At 45.5% G+C, this 20,328-nt stretch overlaps 1 protein-coding gene across 2 annotated transcripts in view; it reads right to left on the bottom strand.

The window, feature by feature from the left end:
- Positions 1 to 20,328, bottom strand: part of PLS1 (plastin 1) — a 113,929-nt gene that overhangs the window by 48,960 nt on the left and 44,641 nt on the right. For both annotated transcript variants that reach the window (XM_066589631.1, XM_066589623.1), the window contains 2 exons: positions 19,744 to 19,907; positions 124 to 253 (listed from right to left, as the gene is read on the bottom strand). In XM_066589631.1, the coding sequence (XP_066445728.1) occupies positions 124 to 253; positions 19,744 to 19,907 (294 nt within the window). The remainder of the gene's footprint in view (positions 1 to 123; positions 254 to 19,743; positions 19,908 to 20,328) is intronic.

A 20,328-nucleotide genomic window follows, 5' to 3' on the forward strand; every position in this document is an offset into this window, starting at 1 on the left:
GCAGTGACAACATGTAGCAGCGGCTCATACTACGGTCTCCCATTGTTACAGGAGCATTGCTAAGTATCACTTTCCAGTGCACTCAATAGGGAGAGAGTAACTGCCTCTGTACTGTACTCTTACCTGAATAGGAATGCTGGGTTCCCTGGCTGGAAATAGCAGAGGTCCCTCCTATAGCTGTGATGCCCATTTTTTTATTGATTGATTTTCGGAATGTTCGGCATACATCTTTACTTTTCAGTTCTTGATATAACTAGGGCAGAAAGAGACAATCATGAGCTTTTTTACAAAGCCCAGTACCCTCATAACTTGTGTGAATAGAGTTCCCCTTGCCAAAATAAATAGTTTGTCCCGTTCATGTGTATTGATTGTTTTTCAATCAAGTATGAAGCCATCTGAATAAGGCTAAATGGGTGGTCCGACTGTCAGAGGTGTAACTTGAACTTTCTGGCCCCAATGCAAAATCTGTAACGGTGCCCCCAACTATAATGCTTTATTTGTAGTAGTGGGTGCCCCATATGGAAAAGAGAGACATTATGGGCCACCCCAAAGGCTCGTGGGCCCCAGTGCAATAGCATCCCCTGCATCCCCTACAGTTACGCCCCTGCTGCCTGTTGATACCATGTGACCGCTCAGAGACTACAGTTCCCAGAGGCACACTACATTTCCCGCTAGTAAGAAATATCAGCACAACATACATTTAACCCTTTCCAATCCACTGACAACTAAAGACATCATAATTTAAGGCTGTACAGCTCCGATGTTGGAAGACGCCCGTCGGGGTTCTCTTACTGTATATTGCCAGCCTCTCTGCTGTCAGAGCCTATCCAACGTGTCACCTCATGCAGTACTGGCTTTAGCCAGCATATAGCGCCGTTGTATAACAGCAGAAAAAGAGTAAGCCCCCTAGGAAAACAAGGATACAAATTGGATTGGAAAGGGTTAAAGGGAGTTTCTGATATTGGTGGCAGTTGGGGGGAGGAGGGAGGGGTGAAGGGAGTGAAAGTACAGTATACCAGTCTGAAGAACTAGTGTAGCAGGTAATGTATTCCCTAGATCATATATGGGATTGTTTATGCCACTTTTATTGTTAGAAAACTGTCAGGAGGCCTTGTGTGGTGCAGACTGTTAAGGCAGCAGAGCAGTATGCAGTCCTAAGCGCTCACTCATCACCTGAAGGTTGTGTGTTCAATCCCTGATTGGTTCAGGTAGCTGGCTCAAGGCTCACTCATCCTTCCAACATCGGTAAAATGAGTACCCAGCTTGGTGGGGAGTAATACATAAATTACCTGAAAGCTCTGCAAAATAAGTTGGTGCTATACAAATAACAAGTCCATTTCAGGAGAACTTACCTAGATCACAATCTATGCAACTGAGAGGCCACCAGCTATAAGGTAAAAAAAATGTCAGAGGACTAGAGATTAGTGAGTATACTCGTTTCAAGTAATTACTCGATCGAGCACCGCGATTTTCGAGTACTTCAGTACTCGGGTGAAAAGATTTGGGGGGCAGCAGCGGGGAACAGGGGGGAGCCCTCTCTCTCTCTCTCCCTCACCCACGACGCCCCCCGAATCTTTTCGCCCGAGTACAGAAGTACTCGAAAATCGCGGTGCTCGGGCAAAAAAGGGGCGTGGCCGAGTACGCTTGCTCATCTCTACAGAGGACTCTATGCTAGGTAATTATTTTTTTCACTGATGGAAAACTATGCTAAATGAAGTGATCAATAACCACAATGAAAAGGACGGAGAAGTATTTGAAAAAAGTCATTTCTTACTTCCCATAAGGCAGGAATGTCAAACTAATTTTCACCAAGGACCACGTCAGCATCATGGTTGCCCTCAAACGGCTATTTATAATGGCTCATTCACACTGGCGTATTTCCGCCTCGTAATACGCGTATAATATGGACAGAGTAAATTGAGTTGCATTTTTCACGCATGTTAAAAAAATCACATCATGTCCTATTTCGGTCCATACATGTTATGCTCCCCGCTCAGCGCTTCACATAGAAGGTAAAGCGCTGAGCGAGAAGCCCATGATCCAGCGATAAATCTTTCTGTCTAAATGCTCTGCACAAGAGTTGACGACCTTAGTGATGACGTCAGCCCTCGTGCAGTCGTTTAGATGACTATCATCCCGTGTAAAAGGAGCATTAGGCAGCAGAAAAGTTGCTGGAGCCTGGAGATGTGATTAACCTACTGGGTACTGACTTAACTCCTGCATTACTCTACACCAGTTTTTCCCAGCTCCAGTTCTCAGGGCCCCCAACAGGTCATGTTTTCAGGATTTCCTCAGTATTGCACAGGTGATGTAATTATTGTTGGTGCCTCAGACATCGCCACAGGTGTTCTTACTATAGGATATCCTGAAAACATGACCTGTTGGGGGGCGCTGAGGACTTGAGTTGAGAAACACTGGTGTAGACAAGCAGTGTCGAACCTTTGGCAAGCACGCCAGAGGAGGCATTCGGAGCCCTCTCTGTGGGCACATGCACTATTTGTTACTAGTACTACTAGAAAGCCAGAAGGTCACGGGGCTGAGCTGCTCCCCCTCTCTACGCACGCCTGAGGACATTTATCACATCACCTGTTCCTCTGCCCAGCAGCCCAAAAGGAGCGCTTTCTCCCTCTCCTGTCTGGGGTAAGGCGGTTGGCATGAGAGTGCGCTGTGGATGGCAGCTTGTGGTGAAGATGATTCCCATGGTGGGGCTGGAGGGGAGCATCGCTCACAGCAGGGCATAGCTAGGGGAAGCAGAGCGCTCAGGCCACAGCAGGGCTTTGTGGCGTCAGCCCTGCACGTTCCGCTTGCCCTGCGTTGTTGCCCGCTGGAGGCTTATCTGTAAGAACATCACATCTTTTAAGGACACTCTCCCACAGGCGTTGAAATATAGTGTTTAGCGAGTGCTTGCAGCACCTGCTAAAAACGCTGCACTAAGCCTCCATTCATTTCAATGAGGCTTCTCAGACGAATGCATGGTGTTTCTAATGTACACTTAATCAAATGCTGTATGTTCTATTTTTCAGCAATGCACTGCTTCGCCCAATAAAATGAATGGGGTGCGTTAAAAACAGGATGAAACACTGTGTACAGCGTTTTCAACGCACGGTTTTATGGCACTGAGAGGGTAAAACAAAAGTGGGGACGTCATCGGCTTGCTTTGCCTGCATCGTTACTGTGCTAAAAATGCAGTAATAATGCAAATGCTCTGACCACGGTAAAAATACTGCCTGGAAAACACAGCATTACACATGCCTAAGATAGAATCTGTTAATGTATGTGTTGTTTTTTCTAAACTTAAACCTCAGTATTCGGGTAAATTGCCGTGTTGGCATTTTGCGATAAAGAGGTGGGTTTCAGGTTGCAGTTTGGGCACTTGGTCTCTAAAAGGTTCGTCATCACTGCTCTAGACTAATAAGCATGCAGCACTAACTGTGTTGGGTGTGAACTTAGCATTAGTGAAGGAAGCTGAAAGATTTGGAAAGTGATAAACAAATTAAGCAGCAAGAGCCATTAATCTTAGGCCTCAGTAATAAACACCGGCAGTAACTATGGCAACGGTGCTGATGTCATAAACACCTCAGTCTATGACCTAGAGAACCCTTTCAAGAAAACTCCATGCTGGCAGGACAGACAACTATATGCAGCGTCGTGCTTGGTGTGTCTGGAGACCTGGAGCTTCACCATCTGTAAGGGAGGAAAGGGACATCTGCCTAGCCAGCCTGATCAGCCATACCCGCCAGCCAGATCATCTAATTTATCCCTAGCCATCTATAAATGGGTGACAAATGATGCAGCTAGATCTCCAGTACGCCTGCTATTTGCTGCCTGGAGAGCTCACAGTGGGATATCTCCATAAGGCACTCGCACAAGGCCTCTGCTTTGTCCTTTGCCTCGTTTAATACTGTCTGATTACTTGTAGGACCTTATGGATTACTGGAAATATGAGAATTGGACAATTCTGGTAACATCTGCTGCTATATATTGGCGTTAACCCTGTAAGCCCAGAGGGAGGGTCGTCTTCCACCATGGCTCCCAAGAGGTTCCCTCCACAGGGGGTTGATCCTCTCTGGAGTGCTGGACGATGACCCTTCGTGAGTCCGAGGTGCGCCATTTTCAGCATCTTTTTCATAGCAATTGGACTCATCTTAAATTGGAGACACTGAATAAAAATATATTCATGTGATTGTAATCAAATTTGGTCAATTTAATACTGAATTAAAATGTCTGTGTGTTTCCTTCCCAATCCTTGGTTTGGGTGATGTTTGGGACTCGAGATCCATCACATATTACACAGGGATGAGGCCGGACATCCAGCGGGGGACGTTTTATTCAGTGCAGGGAAACTGGATGGAGTAGAAACAAGATGCCTCGCTGTACAATTAAGGACGGCTTCACATGGACGTATTTGCATGTTTTTTACGCATTGCACAGCACATGGAGACTGTCCGTATTCTGTGCAATGGGCAGAACTCTGCACATTCACATGTACTGCACTCATGTGAGACTTGCACGAAATAGTACATGCTGGAATTTTTCCGTCTTGCAGCATCACTATGAGAGAAAAATCGTGCATGTAAATATTCCATTGCAAAGAATGGGTTAAATTTTCATGCAGGTTTTATATATCTCACAATGTACAAAACGCGCAGGATAAAAATAACCATGTAAAAACATAGCAACACAAGTACGCACTCATCCTTGGATTAAAGCTCCATGCAGATGGGACGAATGTCAGGCAAACAATGCCCGACACACGTTTCTGTGTGTTCTCGCTGCCATGCTGTTGCACAGGAGCGAGTATCTCTGTCTCACTCACAAAACAGCCAGCAGGGGGCGGGGTGGTTGCAGGAGATTTTCATCCTCTCGCTCCCCCGCCCCTCCCCATTGACTTAAAGGGGTTGTCCCGCGCTGAAACGGGTTTTTTTTTCAACCCCCCCCCCCCCCCCGTTCGCCGCGAGACAACCCCGATGCAGGGGTTAAAAAAGAACACCGGAGAGCGCTTACCTGAATCCCCGCGCTCCGGTGACTTCTTACTTACCTGATGAAGATGGCCGCGGGGATCTTCTCACTCGGTGGACCGCAGGGCTTCTGTGCGGTCCATTGCCGATTCCAGCCTCCTGATTGGCTGGAATCGGCACGTGACGGGGCGGAGCTACACGGAGCCAGCATTCAGCACGAGCAGCCCCATTGAAAAAAGAAGAAGACCGGGACTGCGCAAGCGCGGCTAATTTGGCCATTAGACGGCGAAAATTAGTCGGCTCCATGGAAACGAGGACGCTAGCAACGGAGCAGGTAAGTGAAAAACTTCTTATAACTTCTGTATGGCTCATAATTAATGCACAATGTACATTACAAAGTGCATTAATATGGCCATACAGAAGTGTATAGACCCACTTGCTGCCGCGGGACAACCCCTTTAACATAGCAGCTGTTCAGTACTAAACGGCTGCTCTTTACACTGAGCGATCAGTGATCAGCTCATCGTCCATCATTTATGCAGCATCACAAGAGCGAATATATGCAGGGCCGAGTGTCAGGCATCGTTTGCCCGACATTCATCCTGTCTAAATGGAACTTAAGTTAATGAGATTATTTTACAGTGATGTTGAAAGGTGCTTGAATGTATTAACCCAGCGCATACCTGATTTGACGGCTGCCCCGTAAGGGGCTTTAATTTGATGCACCATCATTTTGCATTCCCCTCTGCTATTTCTTTTCATAGAAAATGTGGTCGCTTTCTCTAGCAACGAGCAGTAAACAGCGGACAGAGGAATCAATATCTGGAGAACGGAGCATCTTGGAAATAAACATCCTATGGGTCAATGCATTGTTTTGTGATTTCAAACACACTGAAATAGGATTCCCATGATGGGAATACCCCATTAAAATCAATGCCACATAAAATGACATGGAGGGCCAGAATTGGCCCGCAGGCCTTGAGTTTGGCAAATGTACGTAAGGTATTATGCTTTACCAAACCTTTTATAATCACAGTAAAATTAATCTAATTTGTTCCCACTTTATTTATCTCAGTGTTATTTTTTATCGTCTGCCTCTTTCGATCACAACAAACATTGCCGTACCCCTACAGAGTCAGGGGATTAAGAAAAAAACGTATTATTTTGCCATTATCAGGTTCTAGATGGTGTGGGAGATTAGCGTGGTAGAGTGCGGGTCGGCGGCAGTCAAAAGGCGGAAACCAAGGGATACAGTCCAAAAGCAGGCTTGACCTGCGTTTATTCTTAAAGGAGATGTCTCGAGGCAGCAGTGAAATATTTTTTTTGCCCAGTCCCCCTTCTTCAGCATACATTACTAAGTACCAATGTAAATGGCTTTTAAAGCCGGTTCCTACTTACAGTTCTGGCGTTTCATGAACTTATAAAAAGTTTCCCAAAGATGGCCGCCGCTTCTTCTCCCTGCGCTTGCTTCAGCCCGACGTGCTCGCTCCCGAGACGCCGGTCACGCTTCGTATTAGCAGGGAGCTGTCCAGTGCTGATCCTTTCCCCCTGCACAAGTAACCCAGGCTTCGTAATAGCAGGGAGCTGTCCAGTGCTGAATTCTCAGCAGAAGGTACTGTAATGCCTCCCTGCAATTCACTTTCCACTGTTTTAGATGAAATAGTTTTTTCACCGAAATATATATGTGTGTGTATATATGCGTGTACACATTTTATATATATATCTATATATATAGATAGATAGATATATATAGTATACGTGTGTATGAGTATACGCATACGCGTATTCGTGAGTGTACACATAGATAGATAGATAGATTGATAGATACACATACACACACATACACACACGTGTTTTTTTTATATGCGTGTGTATATATGTGTATGTGTGTGTATATATATATATATATATATATATATAATGTGTGTGTGTATATATGCGTGTACACATCTTTTATATATATATATCTTTATATAGATATATAGAGAGATATATATATAGTATACGTGTGTACGAGTATACGCATACGCGTATTCGTGAGTGTATATATACACACACATTATATATATATATATATATATATATACACACATATATATATATATATATACCCACACGTGTTTGTATATGTGTGTGTGTGTATATATATATATATATATATATATATATATGTATATGTGTGTGTGTGTGTGTATATATGTGTGTGTGTGTGTGTGTGTGTCTGTCTGTCTATATATATGTCTGTCTGTCTGTCCCAGCGGCGGGAGGCTCGGGCAGCATCGGGGGCACGGCGGCGGGAGGCTCGGGCAGCATCGGGAGCAGCATCGGGGGCATGGCGGCGGGAGGCTCGGGCAGCATCGGGAGCAGCATCGAGGGCATGGCGGCGGGAGGCTCGGGCAGCATCGGGAGCAGCATCGGGGGCATGGCGGCAGGAGGCTCGGGCAGCATCGAGAGCAGCATCGGGGGCATGGCGGCGGGAGGCTCGGCCAGCATCGGGGGCAGCATCGGGGGCATGGCGGCAGGCTCGGGGGCACGGCAGCAGGCTCGGGCAGCACGGCGGCAGGCTCGGGGGCATGGCGGTGGGCTCCGGTGGCAGGCGGTGGGCTCCGGGGGCAGGCGGTGGGCTCCGGGAACAGGCGGTGGGCTCCGGGGGCAGGCGGTGGGCTCCGGGGGCAGGCGGTGGGCTCGGGGGACAGGCGGTGAGCTCGGGGGACAGGCGGTGGGCTCCGGGGGCAGGCGGTGGGCTCCGGGAACAGGCGGTGAGCTCGGGGGACAGGCGGTGAGCTCGGGGGACAGGCGGTGAGCTCGGGAGACAGGCGGTGGGCTCCGGGGGCAGGCGGTGGGCTCCGGGGGCAGGCGGTGGGCTCCGGGGGCAGGCGACTTACATGGGCGGCTTCTCGGCTGGGCCTCTCGTCTCCGCTCGGCTGGGCTGCTGAACTTTCTGCACCTTTCTGTAACAGAGGAAGGTACAGAATGGCCGCTCCAGCGCGCTCCCGAGAGGTTACAGCTCGTCTGCGCATGCGCAGAAGAGCTGTAGCGTCTAACACACTGAAGCGGCTCGCGCTGAGCAGAAGACCGGACTGCGCAAGCGCGTCTAAAAAAGCAAGCTGCCAGCGAATTTAGACGGAACCATGGAGACGAGGACGCTAGCAACGGAGCAGGTAAGTGGAATAACTTCTGTATGGCTCATATTTAATGCACGATGTACATTACAAAGTGCATTAATATGGCCATACGGAAGTGTATAACCCCACTTGGTTTCGCGAGACCACCCCTTTAATACAGCAACAAAAAGTCCAACCTTAGCTTTCAGGCAAACAGATAATAGTTATCTGGCCGTCCTGGCCTGATCCAGTTGCACTTCGTAGGTGCAGCGCACCGCAGGGCTTCTATCTCCAAGCCGGTCACATCCGCTGCCAGGATCCAGCAGCCATCCACTCTGGGCTAACAGCCCGGCAGCTCCACTGCGCTGTTGACCTGGCCTTCTCAGCCTGACACTCTCCGTAAATACAAGTCCATATCAGCACCCCACCTGGGTGTTTGAGGTTAGGGGCGTCACCCTGTCAACCTCTAGCCTTTTCAGGCCACCAGCCTGCAGCACCTCACTCTGCTGCGCTGGTTCTCACTTTGTCTCTCCTTGGTAGGAACTGGCCCTTTTATCTCGTTCCTGCTCCACCCCCTGGTTAACCCTCGCAATAGAAGTCCTGTCTCTGGCCCTCTAGAGGCCCTCATGTGTACTGCACTACTACAATGGTAAGAGCATATTGATCTTTATAGCAATATGTCTTCTACCAGATAGGCAGCTTATCAACTATTATTTATCAGCACTGTACAGTATGTGGTCCGTAATGCTAAATAATATCTATACACTAGGCAGAGAAATGGCTTGGCTACAAATGCCATTCCGAGGCAAAAAATACTGTACAGTACATATATGTACTGTACATTCTCCAATACATCAAATATAGCTAGTTATAACATTCTATAACATTTTATAGGACTATGCTGGAAAATCGAATGTGAGAAGATGACCAATTTTCTTATACCATCTCACTGGGTAGCTGATAATGTATTTTGTTGGGAAGTCAAGTATTTGAATCTGAGCGATTTAAAGGGAACCTATCACCACAATCTCACTCCCAAAACTAACTTTACTGGCTGGTAGAGTATGAAAAATCAATGGGATGCACCCTTGTTTAATAATGCATCTAAAAACCCCACCTCTGCAATTAAGTTCCAAAGTTATCCCTAGCCGTATGCAAATTAGAAGAGAAGAGTCATCTAGCCTAGAAGAGTCAAGTTGACTCATAACCGCAACCCATTGCTATTGATAGACAGTTCCTCTCATCTCCCCTTACAAAAGAAACCCTTTCTATCTAGAGAAATCAGATGTAGTTAGCTTGCCAGCTCATAAATCAGTGTGACTCTCTGCCACATGACTCTTTGCTCCTCATTTACATATGGCGAAGTATAACAGTGGAACCTAATTAAAAAGGTACGTAGGCTCATTAGGAAAAGAGAGGGTGTTAGAAGAAATTGATTTTTCACTCCCTGCCAGCCTGTAGTTTTAGAGATGAGTCGTTTTAGAGATGAGATGAGAATAATTCCCTTTAAATTGGATCAAACAATTGCAAAATAATCAATTCACACTTATATAAAAAGATCATTGTAAAAATCAAGTGAAAAAGTGAAAAGAGCTATCAGTTATAATAAAGTACATGCAACAATTATCGCTCAAAATTCTTTCAAACAGCCGAAAGTGAGCAATAATCATTACATGTAAAGTCGTGCACTATTCGTTCAATTGTCGTTTAGCGCTGGTTTTTAGCCAGCATAAAAACCATTGTTTGATTGCTCAAAATTTGTTCCATTTGAATGGAATTTTGAGTAGCAGCACAATGGGTTTTAGTTGCCTTGCATACATAATGAGTACACTGTTTACTCATTATGTACTCTGCAGACATTAGACCATGGAATCCTCCCACTCAGATAACCATCTCATAAATACACGCCCAAATGAGCAAACAACTCCTGGAGGAAATGCAGATGATTAAAAGCCATTGTTAGGTCTGGCAGACATAGGCGTCATTCTCTGAATCTGTGATTGCCTTTTTTCCAGCACATCCACGGTTAAATTGGTTCTGCCTCTTCCACCCAACTGCAGATTGTTCATCATCTCTTCACCACTATAAAGAGGCCTCAGACCTGACAGCCTCTGCTGCAATGTTGGTGTATGAGTCTTCTTGTGTATGCACGTGTTGCAGCTGCTCCTGTTGCTCCTGTGTTTGCAGTTGGTGCTTGGTCTTCAGTGTGCCCAGTACTTCCAACTTGGTCCTGAACTTTCTCACTCTGTGGTTCTTCAGAACGTGTGGTGTTATCCATCTTCCTGGCGACCAATCCTGACAGGGTTAATCAGCACCTAGGTTCCCGCGCAGGGCTGCCCTTGTCAGGGCGAATTCTCTGCTGTTGATGGGCAGGGACTTTCCATCTCCTGCTTCCGCATAGGGCTAGATCCCCTAGTCACCTTTGCATTCCAAGCTGCGCCTCTAGCAGTGAGCATCCGGGTTTCCAGAGTCGGTTGTCTGACCTGCCAGCCTGATCAGTCTACTGATTGGGTGACACAGCAGATCCACATTAACTCTCTAACAGCCATTATCTGTATGTGTAATTTTATTCAAAAATGTCAGCAGTTTGTTCAGTCCTGCAATTGTTTAGGTGATAATTGTTGTGTGTAAAAGGGCCTTAAGAGAGAAAATGCTTTTATGTGGAGGTTAAACATTAATAATGGATACCACTTCACACACTACTATTTACTTATCGAGTCAGCACCATAAAGTGATAAACATTGCATTGTAAAATCATCTTCCTGGAGTTCAGAAATGGTGAACTTGACACCATTTGCTTTTGTCTGCTTGTACTTTTGTTAAAAGTCATATCAATCATAAATGTAGATTAAACTACATTTTAAATTATGGCCATTTTTGTTACAGCAGTGCCAAATGCACCCAAAGAACATGAAAGAATTGAGAAGGCATAGATATAACAATTTGCACGTCTTACTAACATCACCTCATTCAAGGCCAAGAGGGTCTGTACTTTTACTACCCCCCTTCCTACACCTTGTAGGACAGAATGGCAATATTAACCTTTGCCCTCTTTCTTACCAAATGCTTACTTAGATTGCTAAGAAAACGGTGAGACCTGAGCACCATTGGACCATGGGATGTGGTCAACCTGAGTTACGGCTCCCCACTACATGCACCCAATATCAGCTGTAATAGACATTTCTGTGTGTGCCCTTGGTTAGGAAGGGTATAGTTTCTCCTTATGGAGAGCACCTAGAAGGTGTGAGGAGACATAAACATGCATGCTCCTCTGCAAATTGAAAGATGGAACAATGTCTCCACAGCACCATCTATTAGAAGGTAAGTTTCCTGCAAGTCAATGTCAGACCTTTTCATAAACCTTATAACAGCGACTAGGTATATAAACCAAAGCCAGAGTTTCTTCCAGAAGTATTAGAGGACTATACACAGACAGACTGTTTAAGGGTTTTTGCCTCTTATCAGTGTCCAATTGGATGCTAGATTGGTTGGGCGAGAAGCCTATGACATAGGTCAGGAAGGGTATAGATTCTCCTTAGGGAGAGCACCTAGTAGCTGTGAGGAGACTTATAAGGACATGCAAGCTCCTCTGGGAAATATGCAAATGGAAAGATAGAACAATACCTCTAAAAGATTTACTAATTTCAAGGCAGCATTCCTGCAAGTCAATGTGAGACACATATCTCACTTAATTGCCTGTCTTCATTACAGACATCTTGCAAATTGTAATTAGCTAGAACATTGAGATGCAGAAATAATGTGCTGGCTAGGCTGGAGCTTTCTGGAGGAACTACTACATTTTTGAGATTATGATGCATATTTCACAAGTCTTTCGAGCGTAAGTGAATAGAACATTGGGAGAAGACAGTGACACAGTAATGGAATATACAATGCCATGTCTGACCGGTGATAGAAAGTCAAGATGTAGCTTACAGAAATTACACGCCGAGTACAGCAAATCTCTACATATGACAACATTATGCATTTTTATTCTATATATAAATCTAAAATCAAGGTTATGATAAATCTCTTTTTTTTTTATAAACAATGCAGTGTTGCATCGGTCATCACCACAGCACCAGTGTTCATCATTGGTTTTAAAATACTGTATATATGGACTCAATTGAGTAACATAGAAGGTCTAGAGAGTTACATATTAAAGGGATATTCCCATTTTAGCAAGTCATCCCCTATCCACAGGATAGATAATAACTTGTTGACCGGTGAGAGTCTGACCACTGGGATCCCCAGTGTTCGAGTTATCGCTCCCAGTGAGTCCCTGACTTTAGACGTCAGTAGCCGCGCATGCATGCCATTGCAACATTTACTTAAATGGGAACTGACGTAAATAGACAAGTTCAAGTGCTCAACAATCTCTGGCGGTACCATTGAAGTGAATAGCATGAAGGCGTGCATGCACAACCATTGCTGTCAAAATTTCAGACCACAGTGAGGGTGATTTCTCTGGATCAGTGGGAGTGCCAGCAGTTGGATCCCCACCAATCGGAAAGTCATCCCACATGCTGTGGACAGGGGATAACTTGGAGAGATGAGAAAACCTATTTAAAGGGATTGTCAGGCTAAAAAATAATTTAAAGGCACTTCTGTGACACTCTTGAGGAAAATGCCTCTTGGAAGCCGCCATGATAGGCAATACATGTGGCTGCAGGATGTCCTGAACATATTGCCAAGCTGTCACTGTTCCTCGTACCACTACTACGGGTGACCGACTGTCATATTTGATCCCCCCCAGACCATCGCATCAGTAGGGGGGTAAGTGTGCCGCTCCAAAGCAAAGACACAAACACAGCCATCATCAGTGCCCAAGCTAAATTTGGGTTCGTCGCTGAAGACAACCCGATTCCACTCTGTAGCGTCCAGTTTCATTGCTTATTGTTCAAGTGAGGGAAAAGATAGTGCGCGACTAATATGTGGATATATTCTCTCTTCTCCCTTTGGAAAAATTTAATTTGGACAAGGGGAAGAGGACAGAATTTAAAAAAGAAAAGGAGAAGCGAAGATGGCGTTTAATTCCGCAGACCTTTACAAATTTGCTGCTGGCGGTCGCCATTTTAGCCAGTGTGATTGGGGAAAAAGTGCCGGAAAATTGTTTCTAGCTTATCTAGGTTATCTGGATTCCAGGTGGGGAAGCATGCAGAGTTATGGGGGTAAGACCTGACGACAAGCACCTTAGGCAGAGGAAGGCTGTTCGCCCTTCCATTAGATGGGTTCAGAAGGAAATTGGGCTCTGGTAACGGTGATGGCCCTGACACGGTAGGGGCAACCCCTCTTTTCAAGGGGAAGCTGGGCCGTCAAGCTCGGCCACTTGTTCATAAGCTGGAGGCTATATTGGACAGTTTGGTGGACATAAGCCAGGTTTGTGTTGTCGAATTAATGAAGGGCAATGCAAATTTGCAGCGAGGTGCAGATTTTAATAGTCTGCTCACATTGTAATGGAGTGTCGCATTGAGCAACAAAAATGCATTAAAAAGGAAAAGGAAAGGGAACGGCAAGTCATGGAAAGGTGATGACGCTGGTGAAACTGGCAGAGATGGTGTCTTTCGCTAAATCGGTATCCTGATAGGTTGAAGGCAGAGTGTTGTTAAAGGTTTTGCAGGATGGTTTTAAAATTCCTATGAGCATTGTCCTCCTTTTGCTACAAAAAATTTTCAGTCAGCACTGAGGTTACCAAAAATAGTTGCAGAAATATTGAAAAAGGAGGTTGTTTTGGGAGCGTATGGTGGGACCTTTTAAGGAACCTTCTTTTATGGATTTGGTAGAATCACCACTAGGTATAGTCCTTAAAATGGAGCCGAATAAATTTTGATTGAGCTATCCTTTCTCGTATCCAAAAGGGGCCTCGGTTAACGATGGAATAGATCCGGAGCTTTGCACGGTGGTGTACACCTCATTTGATGCGGCTGTTGGCTGGGTAAGAAAATATGGAAAGTGGCAATTTTGGCAAAGCCGGACATTGAATCGGCTTTTTGATTAACTTCTGGTGGCCCTTGAAAGCATTTGTTTGTTGGGATGCTATTGGGAAGGTAGTTATTTTGCAGATAGATGTTTGCCCATGGGTTGGTCAATCTAATGTGCTTATGCTGAGGCATTCAGTTTGTTTTTGGAATGGGTGGTAAGAGACACAGTTTGGAAGTAGATGTCTCCCAGTAAAAAATAAGGGTGGCCTATATGGTGATGATATTAGGCTGGTTGGGGGGACGGTTGGAGTTTTATATTCGCCGTTTCAAAACGGTTCAGGGGAAAAAGGGAGGAGAATAATGGTAGGCTGAGTTGTGGGGGCAGGGATGTGTCCGATAAAAAATGTTGTGAAGTTTATATAAGGGAGGAGGGGGTGAGCACGGGTCCGTAGTTACAGCATGCGGATGGGTTTTTCTGTCCAGGCTTCAGTTTACAATGGTGTTTCATAAAAGTTTGGAGGACGCTCGGATGGATAGTTCCCATTTTGGGATGCATTTGGTTAGGGTGTGGGCAGCTACGGAAGCGGCTGTGTTAGGCCTATTATGGAAACAGTGAAGAAGATCAGGTGGGAGTCCGGGCAGTATAGTTCTTATGTACGACCGCATTTATTATGAAGTTATGTGAGTGGTGGAGGGTAAGGTGATTTATTATGTTGATTTGCTTTACAGATCACCGCACAGCCTTAGATTGGATAATGGGACATTCCTATGTTTATTGGGGTGTGGTAAAGGCAGAAGTTGGTGCTAACGGGAGGCAGTTGAGAAGGGAAGGAAGCTCGGTAGCGATAAGATGGATAGAAGTGAGGGGGATGAATCCAATGTAAATAGCACAGCAGCACTCCAGAAATATAGCACTGCTAGTGCGAGGTGTAAATAGCATGCAGAGCTTGCAAGCAGGAACCGACTCCCAGAATCCAAGAGAAACTTCATGAGATACAAAGAGCAAGCAGCATAGCCACGCCTTGATAAAAACTTCAATGCATCCAACTGGATGCTCCTTCCAAGAATACACAGATACAAAAATAATGCGCAACGTTTCAACCCCGCCGGGGTCTTTGTCAATACCCGGGTCATGAAACCGTTGAAAAACATCAGTTTGATAATCATGCATTTTCGCCAGTGTGAAGGAGCCCTGAGTAGCAAGTTGTACCCATCTTGGTAATTCTATCTCTGTGTGTTCGAAATCGCAAAACAATGCACTCACCTGTAAGATATTTATTTTCAAAATGCTCCATTTTCCGTATATTGATTCCTCTGCCCTCTGGTTGTTTACTGCTCATTGCCAGGGAAACCAACCACCTCTTCTATTTCTCTGACTACCTGATGAACGCTGTGTATTAGTATGTATTGGTAGTCTCAGACACTATGTGCTGCTCTGACTGGCCAGCGCTTCTCATGTGGGCAGCACTGGTCAATCAAAGTGGTGTGTATTGTCTTAGGCCTCATGTCCACGGGGAAAATAAGGCCCACCGCAGATTCTTCATGTAGAATCCGTAGCGGGTCCCTCTTGCCCCGCGGACATGAGGCCTAAAAATCAGAATAAACTCACCTGCTCCGGACGATGCGGATCTTCCTTCCTTCGCGTCCGGATCTTCCTTCTTCGGCACGGCGGATGTGCTCAGCATGCCGGCAGCGTGCCGCACGCATGCGCCGGGCACATCCGCCGGGGCGAAGAAAGAAGATCCGGCCGTGAAGAAGGGAAGAACCGCATCGTCCGGAGCAGGTGAGTTTAATTCTGGTACGTGTCTCCCGCGGATCCGGACGGCTTCCATAGGCTTCAATAGAAGGCTGCGGGAGCCGTCCCCGCGGGAGACCCGCACGAAAATGGAGCATGTCCATTTTTTTCCCGCACGCGGATCCACGCCTGATGGGAAAAATGACATCCGCAGGTATTTAACTACCTGCGGGTGTCCAATGCATCCCTATGGGGCGCGGATCCGCGTGCGGGAGAAACGCTGCGAATTTTAAGCCCGTGGACATGAGGCCTTAGACTAATGATGCATACTAATGCACAGTGTATATCAGTTAGTCAGAGAAGCGGTGCAGCCATCGTTGTTTCTGCAGGTACGAAGAGTCGCTTTAAGTTAAGGAATCTCAGTTATGTTTATCTCTCCCTAATCTTATTTTTATGTCATATCTAGAAAATTATTCTGTATATACATTTTTGTTGTTATTTTCAAGTAATGAATTTCTTCAAAGCTAAAGCACAAAGTTCTGCAGTGCAGATATATTGGAATGACTACTATGTCTTTACGGCCTTTTTCACACGGGCAACAAAGTCGTGCGGTTTTCTCACTTTGCGAACGTGCTACAAATCGCAGGTATGTGAAGCCCATGCTTTCCTATGGGTTCCTTCACATTTGCAATGTTTGGTAGCATTGCATCATTGCGAGACAAAAACATTCACGATATCCACATAACTTGCGAGATTTTGTAGTCCATATTACCCTATAGAACCTTCCTCTCTGTTGCATCACCCTAAGCTGCAGAAAAAAAAAATATAAATCATTTAAGAGGCACTATCATCTCCAGCGTGGGTCTCCACTGAAGCTCCCTGGCACTTTCTTGAAGTCTTCTGCCAACCCTTCCTTGATTGGAGGATCAAAATCCCTACCTCCAGGAAGAGCTAACTGTGATTGGTTCACGAGCTCTGTGGCTCAGTCAATCAGAGCCAGTGCTTGATGAACCAATTGCAGACATTCAATGAATGAATGGCTGATTGGTTCATTGAGCACTGACTCTGATTGGCTGAGCCCTCAGCGCTCATGAACCAATCACGAGTGCCGAATGTGAAGAAGAGACCCGTGCCGGAGCCAGACAGCGCTTCTTAGGTGATGCTTTTTTTTTCACTGCAGCTAGGGCCTATTTTTAGGGTAGGACTTAGATTTCAAGCCCACCCTGAAAATCCTTGCAGGTGGTGCTATAAAGTAGCGTGACTTTGTAGCACCACAAAATCACATTATCGCTGCGAGAAAACACAGCGATATCGCACGGACCACTGATGCGATATTGTACGATTTTCTTGCGTCACTATCGTGTTGCCCATGTGGATGCGGCCTAAAAAACAAACTGTAAAAAAAACAAACCACAAATCCATTGTATATATGTTCCTTTAAAAGATCTGGTTAGACAGTGACTGCTTACATTCACATGCTGTCATGATCAGACTGAGATACAATATTTCCACTCATCACAACTGACATCTGAATGATCCTGAGTGAAAATAGTAAAAGCAGACTTTTAGGATCATAATTTTGTAACCGATCTAAATGATGTAGCTTCCCTGGCTCTCACAATATACGGGTAATCATAAGATACAATTGTTGAAGGTTTACAGATTTAGCAATAGTTAAGTTGACTGCTGAGGTGTGCTAAGGCGTTCTAGGTTTGATGGAGGGTAAACCTTCTTTTGTTCACTTAAATGCATGTATTTTGGGCTGACAATCACTTTTGCAATAGGGCTTGATTAAAATTTTTTGCACCGATTATTTGTGTATTTTCTGCAGTTTCTACATTGCAGTTAGCAGAGTCACCAGCAGAGGGCCCCCAATCAGTAATTCTGTTAAACTGATGAGAGAGAATTCCTGATTGGATGTGGCAGAAAGAAAAAGAAAAGCTTTGAGCTTTCCTGCTCATTGTTCCTGAGTTCTCCTCAATGCTGGAGGAGACTATCCTCTCTGGGATGAGGGCATGTTAGATCACAGAAAGGGGCATATAGACACCTGCGCCCCTGAGATCACTCATTGAATGGAACGGAACGGACATTTGTTAGTCGCACTTGAGGTCAAAGATCTCGACAGGAAAAGCGCCCCTTAGATGACTCATTGAATGGAATGATAATGATGGGCTGTGCATAACGTGCATGCTATGACAGTCACATTAGTATGAAGCCTGTAGTAATACCTGTCTTATGTGCAAAATAAATGGACTTGCTTTATTTTCTCCACAAATTGGCCTAAGGATTTCTGAGTGCTGGCAACTGTCTCTTAGTGAAAGACAGCGATCCTGAGCAGGTGACAATCCCCTAGATTGTCATAATATACCTTGTTTCCTCCCAAATAAGACCCTGTCTTATATAAATTTTTGCCCCAAAAGAGACATTATGTCCTATTTTTCGGGGATGTTTTATTATACTTACATAGCAGGCACGGTCCAGGTCCTCCCGCTGCTCTTCGGAGTACAAGCATGCTAGCTTCAGTCCTTGGTCGCCAACAGAAGATCGCTTTCTGGTTACGTGATTCATAAATCCCGCATCCAGGAAGCAATGGCTCTGATTCATTTTTGAGTGCTGCTCAGCCAATCAATGCAGCGCTCGATGAACCAATTTGATGGCTGTGATTGGTTCATCGAGTGCTGCATTGATTGGCTGAGAAGTGCACTCAGCCAATCACAGCCATCGCTTTGCGGAGGTGAGATTTATGAACTGACTAAGCAGTGACTCAGCCGATTCATAAACTCTGCCTCCATGAAGCGATGGCTGTGATTGGTTCTCGAGCACTGCCCAGCCAATCAGAGCTCAATGAACCAATGGGATGGCTGTGAATGGTTCTTCCAGCACTGCACTGACTGGCTGAGCAGCGCTCGAAGACCCAAATCAGAGCCATCGCTTCCTGGAGGTGGGATTTATGAATCCTGTAAACAGGAAGCGATGTTTTGTCGGCGGCTGAGGACTGAAGCTCGCTGGAGCTCCGGAGAGCAGCGGAAGGACCCGGACTGCGTCTGCTAAGTAATGTATAACTTTTTTTTTTAATGTAATCTAGCTAGGTTTTATTTTCTATCGCGAATATCATCGCACAAAAATCGCAGAAGCGCAAACTTTCGATTTTTGTGTGTGATTTTAACATTAGAAAGTCCCATTGACATTTGCAGTAAAAAAAAGCGCAGCGATATCACAGCGTTAAAAAAAACGCTGTAGGGGGAAAAGCCCTAACTAAGACTAGGAAAAGAAGGTCCACAGTACTGCATCGCTGGCAAAGTAAATGTGTAAGCTAATAAAGCAGTAACAGTCACAACTAGAGATGAGCGAGCACGCTCGTTTAAGGCTGATGCTCGATCGAGCATCAGTCTTGTCGAGCAACTGATTACTAGACTGAGCACCATGCGGAGGGGGCGGCGGGGTGATTTGTGAAAGAGATGTCTCTCTCTCTCCCCCCCACCGCATGGTGCTCGGTCGAGTAATCAGTTACTCAACAAGACCGATGCTCGATCGAGCATCAGCCTTAAACGAGTGTGCTCGCTCATCTCTAGTCACAACACATGTATTTATTTTCTTGTTGCTTTTAAAGGGTTGTCCAAATTTAGAAAAACATGGCTGCCCTGTTTCAAAAGCAGCACCTCTCCTGTTTGCATATTAACATTTTCTTCCCCATTTCTGCAATAATCACCAATCAGGTTGTTGGAATTGTGAATCAGCCAACCCAACCAACCAATCAGGTTGCTGGAATTGTGAAAACAACCAATCAGGTTGCTGGAAGCCAACCCAAACAACCAATCAGGTTGCTGGAATTGCTGATTATTGCAGAAGTGGGGAAGAAAATGTTAATATGCCTCCTGTCCGTGGATTGTTTGTGGTATTGCAGGTCAGCCCTATTTACTGCAATATCAGACACTACCCATGGACAGGTGTGGTGTTTCTGGAAGAGAGTAACCATGTTTCTCCAAAGCTGGAGAAACCCCTTAAATTACTACAAGCAGATTACTCACCGAAACAAACTCCTCAAAATCTATCTTGCCATCTTTATTGTGGTCGGCTACGGCAAATATCTTCTCTATAATCTCTCGCACCCGGTAGCCCGGCAGCGGGAGGTTGGCTTCTTTGAACAAATCTTGGAGTTCATAGTCATTGACATATCCACTGTTGTCAGCATCTGCAGTGAGAAGATATAGTGTTGTAGTAGTGAAAAGGACTTTAACTCAAGCGGTTCTTAATAGAGATGAGCGAGTATACTCGCTAAGGCTAACTACTCGAGCGACTAGTGCCTTAGTCGAGTATCTGCCCGCTCGTCTCTAAAGATTCGGCAGCCGAATCTTTAGAGACGAGCAGGCAGGTACTCGGATAAGGCACTACTCGCTCGAGTAGTTAGCCTTAGCGAGTATACTCGCTAATCTCTAGTTCTTAACAGACGAACACAAAGCGCCACAGTTAAGCAAAAAGAATTGACTGAAACCAGTGGGCCAAATGAAAGTAAATGATCTGTTTATTTTGCCCTAACAGCTGGTGACAGGGTGAAAAACTTAAGATACTACATTACACATTCTTGATTCTCCTGCTACTAGTCAATGTAAAAC

The sequence above is a fragment of the Eleutherodactylus coqui genome, chromosome 1, assembly GCF_035609145.1.
Source record: "Eleutherodactylus coqui strain aEleCoq1 chromosome 1, aEleCoq1.hap1, whole genome shotgun sequence".
Classification (NCBI taxonomy): domain Eukaryota; kingdom Metazoa; phylum Chordata; class Amphibia; order Anura; family Eleutherodactylidae; genus Eleutherodactylus; species Eleutherodactylus coqui.